The sequence below is a fragment of the Cetorhinus maximus genome, unplaced genomic scaffold (genome assembly GCF_964194155.1).
Source record: "Cetorhinus maximus unplaced genomic scaffold, sCetMax3.hap1.1 HAP1_SCAFFOLD_1282, whole genome shotgun sequence".
NCBI lineage: Eukaryota > Metazoa > Chordata > Chondrichthyes > Lamniformes > Cetorhinidae > Cetorhinus > Cetorhinus maximus.
This window is the reverse complement of record NW_027597223.1, coordinates 49769-62980: the sequence shown is the minus strand read 5'-3', so window position 1 is coordinate 62980 and position 13212 is coordinate 49769. Positions and strand designations below refer to the sequence as shown.

The 13212-nt window shown below is 41.3% G+C and overlaps 1 protein-coding gene across 4 annotated transcripts in view; it reads left to right on the top strand.

Annotated features, from left to right (window-relative positions):
- The window catches only part of LOC144676004 (uncharacterized), a 44363-nt gene that overhangs the window by 17787 nt on the left and 13364 nt on the right, over window positions 1-13212 (top strand). For all 4 annotated transcript variants that reach the window (XM_078536528.1, XM_078536530.1, XM_078536527.1 and 1 more), the window contains exons 9-11: window positions 938-1007; window positions 1417-1587; window positions 2433-2651. In XM_078536528.1, the coding sequence (XP_078392654.1) occupies window positions 938-1007; window positions 1417-1587; window positions 2433-2651 (460 nt within the window). The remainder of the gene's footprint in view (window positions 1-937; window positions 1008-1416; window positions 1588-2432; window positions 2652-13212) is intronic.

Genomic DNA, 13212 nt, shown 5'->3' with positions numbered 1-13212 from the left:
CAAATAGCAATGAGATAAATGCCCATATAACGTTTTTAAGAGGCTTTGGTTGAGGGCTAAATATTGACCAGGACACCATGGAGTGGCTGAGACAATCTTCCCTACTCTTTGTTTTCTTAAGAGGGCAGCTGGAGCCTCTGTTTAACGTTTCACCTGAACAGTGCAACGCTTCCTCAGTCCTACGCTAGGAGTGTCAGTCTGGATTTTGTGCTCAGGTCTCTGGAGTGTGATTTGAATCCAAAACCTTCTAAGTCTTGAGGTGAGAGTGCCACCACTAAACCATGGATGATACCTATGGTAAGGTTCATGCATAGATGCATTGTGTGCAAACATTGCACCCATCACTGTTGAGTAAGGTACGTATAATATTGGGAAAAGGAGACCATGCCACTGGTTGCTTGTCACAGATTCTTGTTGGAGCACGGACTGAAACGGGACTGGATTTTTCTTCCAGTCCGTCTCTGCTCAGTTCCTGATTTGAATTGCACCAAACAGGGGTTACTGTGCCAATCAGAGGAAGGGAAATTGATTAAGTGACCAGTGCAGTCATTGCTGTCTCCTAGCTGCTAGCCAGAGGGATTGTGGAAGAAACTGGTCGCACTGTGCTTACCATTCCAGCAGTGTTCCTAGTAAAGGCACCCACCTGGGGGAAAAATATTGTAACTTCTACAAATCCTTAGCAATTCCAACAGCCTAGAAAAGGCTACAAGATGTAGATCATGTGACTGCCTAATTTTTTTGGTTAGTTGGATTCACACTGATCTAAATATCCCAAAGTGGAATAAAATATGAATCCTCAGTTTTTACACAATGGCAGCTCATTGAATCACCTTTTTCTAAAAGGATATTCATCCAAGATTACTGAATATTTCACTTCTTCTAAAAAAAATGTAAGAATGTTTCTTTCTGACTCCTCCTTGCATATTTTAACTTACAGTCTGTCAGAAATAAAGAATCAGATTGCAAACGAGTTAAAAGTTGCCCTGGACAACCTCAAGCACATTCAGGTAAGGTGATTTAATTGAGATAAGAGCTTGTGTTGACTTCTTCTGAGTGTAGGGTAATTTGTGGAAACACTTGATGAGATTGTAGTTCTGTGGGTAAGCTTCATCGTAAATTAATCCATAGGAACAAACCAGAGGCTGGAAGTGGACCGGTGCCTTCAGCTGAGATCTCTACTTGAACATGTTTACTCCATAAGAGTGGGATCTCCCATTTCATGTGCTCAGTCCAAATAGGCATTCTTCCCTCAGCTCCAGGAAACCTTCCTAGCCTGTATTACGTGTGCAACCTCACATAGCATGGAGCTAACTGTTCTAGATTAGAAGAGGAGGAACAAACTAAGGAGCATCCTTGTGTAGTCGGTATTTTCCTTCTACTAAATGATTGCAATATATTTCTAATTTTACTTCCTAGTCTGACCTTGACAACCAGAAAAAAGAAAACGAAAAGTTAACAGAGGATCTGAAGAAAATGGCAAAAACGGAGATTGAGCTGCAGAATCAGACAGCCGAGGTTCACCGCTTGCAGCAAGTCTTGTCCGATTATGAAAAGCTGAAGGCTTCCAACTCGAATACCGAAAGACAGGTATCATGAATTCCAACCCAGCCTAGCTTCCAAACTACAATCTCTGAGCATTTACATCCGTTCTTTATTTATTTATTTTCCCCTCCTGTTTATCTTCCTCGTCTCTGATGAAATTGCTGACGTTTATTAGGGATATGAGTCCCCAGGGTCTGCCCCCCTGCCCCCTCACCCCCAGGCCTTCACAGTCATTCTTCACTTGGGGGCTAAATCAGCAAACGTGGGGCAGGTTATTTTTTCCATTGATGGCACTTCAGCCGTGTCTGACCTTGGCCTGGGGCTGATGTCCGATTACTGAAGAGTAAAGTTTCGTGGGAGCTCAAGATTACGACTTTTATTTCCCTTGTCTTGTTAAATATTGAAGGTTCTTGACTCAACTGCAGCCAGACTGCTACAATTAAGCTGAACTCTGGATAGAGGAGTGACCGAACCTGTTTCCACTGGCAGGAGGGTCGGTAACCAGAGTGCACAGATTTAAAATAATTGACAAGAGAAACAGAAGGAAATGAGAAGAAGTTTTACTTTAACACAGCAAATTGTTGTAATTTGGAATTTGCTGCTAGGAAGACAGGTGGAGGCAGATTCAGTAATAACTTGGAAAAGTGAAATGAATACTTGAAAAGGAAAATTCTCAGTGTTATGGGGAAAGAACAGGGGTAGTGGGACTATTTGTATAGCTCTTTCAAAGAGATGCTAATAGATTCCTTCTGCGCTGTAGAATTCTAACTTGTGGCTTTCTTAGTGTACACGGCTATATGTACCATGTCGTATACTTATCAGTTGAACCGTTACAGTACTTAAAAAAAAAATCACCTTGTTATGTGTCCGTTTCTCATTTATACCGACAGCTCCAGAAGCAGATAGAGAATCTCTGCCAGCGTCTGAAAGCCACGGAAGAGCGGTTGCAGCTGGCTGAGCAGCAGCAGCAGGTTCGTACCACTGCAGAACTGAGAGCAGCAGAGACCGACCGGGAGAAAAGTGACATCAGCCTTCAAGATGCTCACCAAGAAATTCAGCATTGGAAAAGCAAATTTGAAAAGATGGATCAAATCTTTTCAAAGAGTGAGGTAACCATGGTCAGAAAATCAGTGTAAAATATTCCACAACAACAACCAGCACTTATGTAGTACCTTTTAACGTAGAGATATGTTTCAAAAATTTGACACCAAGTCACATGAGGCGGTGTTTGGACAGATAACCAAAAGCTTGGTTAAAGAGGAGCATCATAAAGAAGGGAGCAGTAAAGAGGCAGCGAGGTTTAGGAAAGCAATTCCGAGTTTAGAGTTCCACATTGGTTAGAAGTGGAGTTAGTTGATAATTATAATATGCTGTTGGATTTTCAACTCCGGTTTGAATTCTGCTCTTTGTTGAGTGTGTACCCTCATTCTTTAACTGGAGAGAAAGAGATAAAGTTTTTCAGCCTTCAGCTGGTTGTCCTGGGTGGGGAGGGGGAAAAATGGGTGGAATGATTGCAAATGATAGGGAAAATGTTTTGGACCTTTATAAAGTGTTTACTAGCTACTTTTAGTTGAATGTTAAACTAATTATTTTGCATCACTTAATAGCTCCACTAAAATAACACACAATAACTTAGGATGTAGTCTTTGGAATGAGATAAACTGGGCAAATCAGTGAGGTTACAATCCCAGGGCAGAGGTCAAAGAAGAGAAAGTACTTGCATCTGTGCAACATTTTTTGTGACCTTGGGACATCCTAAATCTTCCCAACCAACAAAATACTTACCAGGTCAGTGTTGTAAATTAGCTGCCATGTTTACTACAAGGTCTCACAAACAGCAATGTGATAATGGCCAGATAATTTTTTATTGATGGCAGTTTAGGGATAAATATTTCCCAGGTCATACCTGCTCTACTTTGACAGAGTACCACAGGATTTAATACATCCACCTGAGAGGACAGAATGGGGCCTTGGTATAAAGTCTCAACCAAAAAAGTGGAACCTCTGACAGTGCAGCACACCCTCAGTACTGCAATGAAAAGTCAACCTGGACTTTGTGCTCAAGTCCCAGGAGTGGGACTTTAACCCTCCAATTTTCTGACTAAGAGGAGAGTGGTGCCAACTGAGCCATGACTTGATGCCTCTCACTAGTAAAGTCTGTGATTTGGGGAACTGGGTCTGTGACATCTAGCCCTACCTCCTATGCATGCTCCTGTCTAGTGATCCTCACACCAGGAGGAAAGCAACAATGGATTTGCTCTGAAGTGTTCCAACCAACAGACTAATGGAGTGGTATTAAAATATAAAGTGACAAAGTGCATTTGGCCAATCAAGTCCACTACTTCTGTATGCAGTCCATGTAATAGATCCTGCGTGTGAAAGCCATTAACTCTCCTGAGGGAATGTTCTGTATAAATGTTCACTGATCAACTCCACAGGTAATCAAGCTAAATTGTGATGAACAGCTGCCTGTGGTACAATTTCTGTCCATTTTATACCTGCCCCACACCTCTGATCAATCACACTTGCAATCGGAAATATATCCAATTTTTTTTTAAAAATGTTAACCAAGTATTTGAAATGCCAACAAATAAGGGGAACGAAAGGTGTAAGTTGTAACCCTTTAATACTGTATAACTACCATAGCAGGAAAAAATAAACAATAATTAGGTCCTATTTCTCCAAAAAAGAAATAAGAATCTGGGGTCTTTATGCTTGATTTATAAACCAATTGTATAAACCAAATTCTGTTTTATCAAATAACAACTAGACATAGTGTTGCAGAAACAACCTCCATTTTTGTCAAGAGCCTTCCTCTTTTAGAGAAAATTAACTTCATTTTGTGATAGTAACAAAGGAGTGATTTGCTTTTGTGTAATTCTCCCTTTGCTATCACACCAGGAGATCCTGTGAGCTCATTGACAACTGTTCTAGTTTTTATTCCAAATTGGAATATATGGGCTGAGTGACCCTTTCTGTGCTGTATGATTCCTTGATCAAGCTCCAAGCAAGGGAACTGATGACTGGGCAGGATTCTGTCTCCATAGAAGCAACTGTTGACATGGGAATGCTGTTAAATGTGAAAATATTTAGTATCCAGCCACCCATCTTGGCCAAGGCGTTGTTGTTCAAATTTTCTGCATCATCTTACCAAGTTGTGAAACAAGTTGTCATGAGCTGCTAAATTAATGGGTAATTTGCTGTCCTCTGACTAGGGAAGGACAAATTCTCTGGGTTTTTTTGGATTATACCGAGTGACCTTGTATCACTGCTGCCTCGGCTTGTTGATATGATTTGATGGAATTAGTCAAAATTCTTATGCTTATTAATTAGAAGAAAGAAAGGCTTCCATGCCCTGGGATTTCATATCTTGGAGCCCTGTATATCGGGTTGAGTGGTCATTTGGTCCATTAACTGGTGTTTATGCTCTGCATTAGCCTCCTCCCGCGCCCCCCCCCTTCATCTAACCCCACCAATTTATTCTTCTATTCCTTTCTCCCTCTTGTTTACCTGGCTTCCCCAATAATGTGTCTATGATATTCATCTCCACTATTTCTCGTGGTAGCATGTTCCACACTCCTGCTGCTCTCTGGGTCAAAATGTTTCTCCTGAATTCCCTATTGGATTTCTTAATGACTAACTTATATTATGGAGTAGTTGAGGAAAATAGTGTAGATGCATTGAGGGGAAGCTAGATGGGTATTTGAGGGAGAAAGGGTATGCTGTCAGCATTAGAAAGGGGTGGGATAAGGTCACGTGCATAGTAGAAACAACCAGTATGGACCAGCTGGGCCAAATGGCCTCTTTCAGTGCTGCAAATACTGTAGTTTATCAGAGGGTTTGAGTCAAGTCAACAACAGTTATGCAGATTCAGACCTGCCCGCATTTTGACTTTGGGTTCAACCTTTGAACTCTTGGGGGAAAAAAGTAACCTTGCAAGTCCTTAATCATTAGTGTATGTGTATTGGTGACTCTTGAGTATATTGAGTGCAAAACGTGTGCCTGTAGCTGGCTGTCTGTCATACATAGCACGATACAACACAGAAGGAGGCCATTCAACCCATTGTGCTCGTGATGAAGCCTGTACATGCAAGGATTTTTTTGTAAATTGACCCTTAGCCCTTCATCCATCTTTCACAACATGAAAGGCACAGTGAAGTTCAAATGAGCTGAAGAGGAGACCATATAAGTGGAAAAATAGTAGTTACCTACCATATAGACTGGAGAAGGAACTGAAGCCTGAGGGAAGTTTGGAGTTTGAGCGTCTCCAGTTCATTATCATTATAATGCCAGAAGGGGAAAGGGAAAGTATAAGATTCATGAGGAATAATAAAAAGAAAGATGCGAATGTATACATAGCGCCTTTCGTGGTCTCAGAATGTCCCAAAGTGCTTCACAGCCAGTTAAGTACTTTTGAAATATATTCCTTGTTGTAATGTAGGAAGTACAGCATCCATGTTGTGTACAGCAAGCTCCCACAAATAGCTATATGATAATGACCAATTAATCTGTTTTGCGCTGTTGAGTAAAGGATATATATTAGCCAGGACAGCAGAGTAAACTCTTCAGCTCCTCTTCTAAATCGTGTCATGGAATCATTCTATGTTGGCCTGAAAGGGCAGACAGTGCCTCAGCTTACCATCTCACCTGAAAGATGGCACAGCAGTTCAGCATTCCCTCAGTACTGCACTGGAATGTCAGCATTTAATTTAGAAAAAGAAAGGAAAGCTCAGAAGAGCAATGAGACGAGAAAGGTCTCCTGTGTTCGTTACAAGTCTCTTGATCGCATGGCCCCACCAGAGATATAAACTTTTACCTATATATCACCTCTTTTCTATTTTTACTTAGTTCTGTTGAAGAGTCATACGGACTCGAAACGTTAACTGTGTTCCTCTCTGCAGATGCTGCCAGACCTGCTGAGTTTTTCCAGGCATTTTTATTTTTATTTTGGATTTCCAGCATCCGCAGTTTTTTGCTTTTATCTTGACAAGTTAATTGTTCTGCCCTAACCTTCTGACAATGCATGCACTGATGGAGTCACAGCATCACTACAGTGGATAGTGCTGTCGCTGAACTAGAACTAACTGGCTTTTTATAAATAAAAAAATGCACAATTTAAAGAATTCTGCTTCATCAGTTCAGATTGCACATGCAGTATATATTTCTGAAGTGTATATAGATTGTATAACTGATATAACACCAAGGGTGGTTGATTTTATGGGATAACTGTCTGTCTAGTGAGTGACCCATGTGCTGATTAAACCAAATGATGGAGTCATTCATTTCTTTTCTCTGTGTGAATCACCATGTACACAGTAGTATTATCTCCAGCAGAGATCTTTGTCTTGGTGTGTAATAACTTGAGCCTTAGTTATAGGGTGTTACTGAATCTATTATTTACACATATCAGAATCTGCTTTGTGTTGGGTTGATGGCCTCTACTACTTTAGGGGATGAAACGTCCTTAGGTAATTTTCCAATGATGAATTATTTTGAAATTTTATTCTATATTACGCTGCATGTGGTTTTGTATCTTTGGGTAGTCTACTTTTTAAAATTCTGATTAATTTAGACTGGCTTCACATTGTAAAGTCACGTAAGAATCAAATATGCATCGTCACTCGGTAGTACAGAACTTGAGCATTGCTGAAAAAAAAAGACATGCTTTTGAAGCTTTTCATCTTGCACTCATCAGGACAGACACAAGAATACCAAAACTCAAAGAGAACAACAATTTATACTGCATGAGAAGAGGGTGCTGATTGGTTGGCAAGTGGACTCTGGTAGAGGCATTGCCATGGAGAATGCACCAAGGAACAGTTTACTGCCAAGCTTTTGTTTAAATTCAAACCAGTCAGGTCAGCTCTGGTCAAGGCATTGCCATGGGGAATAAACCAAAGAATGGCTTTCCCCAAAACTTTGTTTAGTTGAAAAAGGTGCAATGTGTGTACATATTCTCTTTTGTTTGTAAAGGATAGGGCCCTGTGTGCGAACATATGTTACTTCTCACGCATGTAAGTGAGCCACACTGCAAGCCAGACTGATAATCTTAAATTGGTTGTTAGTGTAATTCTTAGCACAATCTGGATTATTTAGTAAGTGTTGTCCAGTCGTAGAATCGCACCTCATGTTGGATACTATATTTTGAGTTTTGCAAGGACGGGCTGGTTGGATACGGTCAGTACTAGCCTGTTGCAAACAGCTGATGGAACATGCTGTTTGATGTGACCCACTAGCCATTGGGACGTATGGCCTGCATACCTGGCATCACCCCTGCACTGATATTCATATACCACATTCCTCAGTTGTGTGATAGGCAGAAAGTCTTTTTGTCTTGACAGCAGCATCCTGTTAGCGGAGAATATCACTCATGTTGCTGCTGCATAGTAGCAGTGTGAAACGGCTAGCTTCACCTGTTGCTCAAATTTTTAGGACACCTTGCCCTTCGAGGGTAATCTGAGGTAGAGTGGACACTTTTCAGGACTCTTTGGCAGCCTTAAGCCTATTCATGAGTTTGCCCAATATACAGGATATACAGGATCTGATCAGGGTAGCCATTAGCCCACAGGATAGCTTTGATGCGCCCTATTTCAGCATCAAACTTGCATGGTAAACAAATGGTTTGGGCCCTATTTATGAGGTTGCCGTTAAGGTCAATTTTATAGCACTTGGAACTGTAGAAATCCCAATGTGTATATTGACCAGTGAAGGTGGGCTTGTGGTAGACAGTAGGAGAGAACCCATTGGCAGATGTCTCAACTAGCATCTTGAGGAAAGGGAGCTTGCTTGACTGCTTCATTTTTAAGGTGAATTTGAGCACAGGATGCAGTCCATTAAGGTGTGCAAGGAAGTTCTTACATGCAGCTGCAGATTCAAATATGGAAAACGTATCATCTACGTATCGGAAATATGCAAGTGGTAGAAGGCTAGTGGTCATTCCATTGAAGACACCTTCCTCGTGGAAACTGAAGGCGTTAGCAAGAGCTAGGTCTAGAGGGGAATCCCATGGCAACACCATCTATATGGGCATACATTGTGGCATTAAAACTGAACACAACTGCACGAGTTGCTGAGTCCACAAGTTCAATGAATGTAGATTCAGACAACGGTGGCACGTCTAGATCACCATGATATAGTGATGTGGCTTCCTTGAGAGGTAGATTAGTGAATAGGCCAGCCATGTCAAACAAAGCATGGACACAACATTGCTATCAATATGCAACTCCTGTAAGGTCTTTACATGGTGGTGAAACATTCCATCACTTCTGCATGTGAAAAACTTGCTCAGAACTGGTTGTAGCAACTCACTGAACTATTTAGCCAATTCATGTCGTGCAGAACAAGTCATAGGGCATAAAGGAGCATCATTTTTTGTGTCTTGGACAACCCATACATACATGGAAGCAGTAAACCGTGAGGACAAATCCTATCATATACACCAGCAGGCAGGTTGTTACTCTCATACAAGTCCAACAAGCATTTTGTAACTTGTTTTTGAGCGGGGCTGTGCGGTCATGCTTTGAGGTGGGTCCAATGGATACGAATTTGGACCCGTCATTAAGAACAGCATGCATTTTGTCAATATAGTTACACTTGTTAAGGATGACTATTCCAGTCCCTTTGTTGGGCTTACAGATATGTATGTCTGGTTGGCCTTGAGGCCTCAACACTGAGACATTAGCATTGCATGTGAAAACCGCCAAGTTGTTGGGTATCCCGCAACATGATGAGTTAAAAACAAAAAGTTTCGAGAGCATGTCTGTTTTCACCAACCATCAGTATGTATTGTCTGGGTCATTTATGCATCTTCTCTAAATTAGCGTTGTGTTGAATTCTTAATCCAGTTTTGGAAGTATTTGCATTTTGTGACTTCCTGATGTCTTAACTGGAGGCAGAATGTTATGTGGGTGGCCATATTTTTATTCATTCATGAGATGTGGTTTTGCTGGCTAGGCCAGCCATTCCCTAATTTCCCTTGTCAGAAGGCATTTTGAGAGGCAATCATATTGCGGTGAATCTGGAGTCACATGTAGGCCAGACCAGGTAAGGACAGTAGATTTCCTTCCCTAAAGGACATTAGTGAAGCTGATGGGTTTTTACAACAATCGACAGTGGTTTCATAGTCATCATCAGACTTTTAATTCCAGGTTTTTATTGAATTCAAATTCAACATCTGCTGTGGTGGGCTTCGAACCTGGGTCCCCAGAGCATTACCCGAGGTCATTGGATCACTAGTCCAGCGACAATACCACTACCATTGCCTCCCCTTGATTCAATTAGCATAGAATGTTGCCTTTGTGCCTATAACCATGTATTTCCATATCTTGTTGCTATTGTGCTGTTTAGAGAATTATGCAGCTATTCAGCCCATCATGCCTATTCTAGCCATTTGAAAGTGATTTCCAGTTGGTCCCACTCTCCTGCCCTTTGCTTAAAGCCTTGCAAATATTTCCTATTCTATCAAGTGAATGTTTTTGACCTCTTATAGGCTTGTATCCACATTTTTGGTGGGGGGGGACTTCTCCAATATTGGTTCATATCGTAATATAAAAATAATTTACAAGATTTTTTCATATCCTTCTCTCCTGAAATTCTGACCCAGATTGGGATACTGTTCCCAGCTTTATCTGCTACCTCGTGCATGCCTTCGTTCCTGTGTGACCCAAGACTGTAACTTGGCAGCCTATTCAAACATGGGGATATCACCTCTGAGCCCTATTCCGCATCGTGATCCCAAGGCAGGCACTTTCCAAAAATGCCTCTGGATAATGATCATGAGCAGCAAATTTGGTTTCAATCCCTCCCACATTGTTTCCCTTTTTACAAAATGAAGTCAACCAGATTGCTCCTACTGCAAACTCGACTGAGCACATAGAATGCTAAGGGATATGATCATGCAAAACTGATACACGGGAAAAGAATTGTTGTTCCATCAAGCCTGCTCCAAACCACGATGGCTGGAACTTTGTGACTAAACACTACTTCTGCCACCCTCCCCCTGCAGCCATGTAATCTCCTGGGAAAGGCAGAAAAATCCCAGGGCCAATAAGGGAGGGAAAAAAGACTCTGGATAATTCCTCTTTGATACCCTCAAGCAGGTATCAAAACCAAACCGTGAGATCTCATGGGCCAAGTGTTAAAGGCACTTGCGTTCTGTAGGATGTGGGCTTGGCCTCGGTCAGTGTCTGATCCAGCTTCCTCCTAAAAACAGATACAGAGTCAGGAAATATGTTTTTTTTTGTTGTTCTACAGAGAGTCAGGCCTACTACATCAGCTGGATCTACCTAGTCTGTTTTAACTTGACTGCACACAATGAAATGCACATATTAGCTGAACCATTAGGGAGTCCATTGTTACATAGTGATCTGTCAGACAATATGATGAATAGGAACTAATTTTAACATAGAAACCCTGGTTAAAATTGTGGAAATATATCCATATGTGTCTGTTGTGCCTTATAGGGCTGTACTGAGGGGGGCAGCACAGCAGAGCATCCACTCCAGAAGGAGATTGCAAGTTTAAAGGCTAAGCTACTGACAGGAAAGTCTTGCTATGTACAAAAGTACAAGGAGTGCCAGAGACTGCACAAACAGATCGACAAGTTGAAAGCGTTATTGGTAGGTTTGTAGGAGCTCTGTCTGAGAATAAGCAGCTTATGTGACAGTATAGGATGAAGGCACCTTATTTTTATTTTAAAACAAAAACTTTTACACACACCCTGTGCCCAAACCCCAACAACATAGCTGTAGTTATACTTGAGATTAATTGTTCAGTGTGGGTTCTGGGCTGTTTGATATGTTATTGTCTCCAAGGTCTCAGTCTCTCCTGACTTAAGTTTTAAGTGTTATTTACCACAGGGGAATGGAACGTTTTCCATTTCAAGCTCTCAACATCAGAATCAAGTAAGTTGAGATCAGGTGAGGTATGATTAGACGCAATAGTAATGTGTTGTCTACTTTACCCTCCCATTGAACCACAGCTAGAATTGACTCGTTCCTCCTGAGCCAATCTGACACTTTTCCATTTCTCACCAGCCAACCTCTGATCTTTCTGAGCAATTTATTGCCAATCCAGTGCTGAATTAAGGAGCTCTTTGTGGCGTGGGTCCATGCCTACTAAGAACTGAGCTGAGACTGGCTCAGCATTAATTTCAATGAACTAATGTGTGCGTAAATTTATATTTGGGACCAATTTGTGAAATGAGACTAAATTTGTTTCCACCTACGGGAGGGCCCTTGCTTGAGGGCAACTGACCTCGGAGATACTCTGTATCAGCAGAAATTTCCTGTTGGTTCAGGTTTTTTGGAGAATCACTGAGCGAGGCCTAAAGAAATAAAGGTGAGACCTGGATTGCAGAATTCGGTACGACACTGTTCTCTCCGTCCCTGAGCCTCCAACTTAATGGTCCCAAAGGTGATTGGGCTTGTAGTACAGGGGACAGCAAAGAGCAACTGTACGCACTCTACCTAGGCACTTATTGTTCAAGTTAGCAGATCAGGACAGTGTGCAAGAACCTTGCCATGCCCCTGATCACTGAACCATTTGTAGATCAAGGTCAGGAAGAGGGATTGCATTGAAGTGGCAAAATGTTCCATTTCTCTGTACTAACATAAGCATGCTACCCACAGCTTTTTTTAACAAGATGAACAAGAACTGTGAGTTAGATTTTATGAATTTGTGCTCTACGCTTCACCAGAAGCTTTTTCTTAATCAATAATGGGAAAAATCTGAAAGTTGGCTGACGCCTTTGTTCACCAAAAAAAAATTGTTTTAAGGATTCCTGACAATACCAGCCATACATACGGATGAACTGGGCTGGAAGGTCAACTCTCTTCTCAAGTCTTTACACAGTAATTCATTGTTGCTCCTAGTTCAACAGTCAAATCGTTCCACTCTTGTTTCAGTTCCCCTTCATTTCCTGCACTCCCCTTGGAGAAGGAAAGAGGAATAAAATTACCAAAATGTTCAACTGATCCAGAAGCTTGGTGTACCATGGCTTACTCCCCAAATCCCTGTGGCTGCCTTATCCGCCGACTGTGGTAAGACCCTTTCTGATGGAATGACTCAGCAGCAGTCCAGCCCTTCCATTCCTCCATGCTGTGGTGATGCTTATTTGAATGTATGAATAGCTTTTGTTAAGAGCGCTTCTTTGTAGTTCCAAAAGTTATAAACAAATAACTGTTTTCTGTGCAACAGGAAGACAAGAATAAATGCCACTCTCCAATCAAGGAGATTGTTGAGATCACAGAAAGTGCAGAGACAGGTAGAGGAGCAGAATGATTAGAAAAATAATGGAATTTAAAGTAGGACAAATAGGATTAGAAAATTGTTTTGGATGATGCTGCAAAACAGATAGTATTGGATTGAACATTCATTATACACAGTACCTGATGGTCAGTTTCATGCAATCAGTAGAATTAAACGTCAGGTTCTGGGTAGAATGGATGGGCAATCTGATATCATTCATTTTACATCACCACACCACACAAGTTTCTACTCCATGGTCTTTAATTACTCCAAATACATTGTTATATAAGCATGAAAAGTATCTACAAAATTCAAGACATTTTCATTAGAAATCTCAAACATAAATACCCAGGTTAGGATTCTATAGCATTCCCTAGATTTTTAATAACATTGGATCCATCTTTAATGTTCTATGTGTGGATA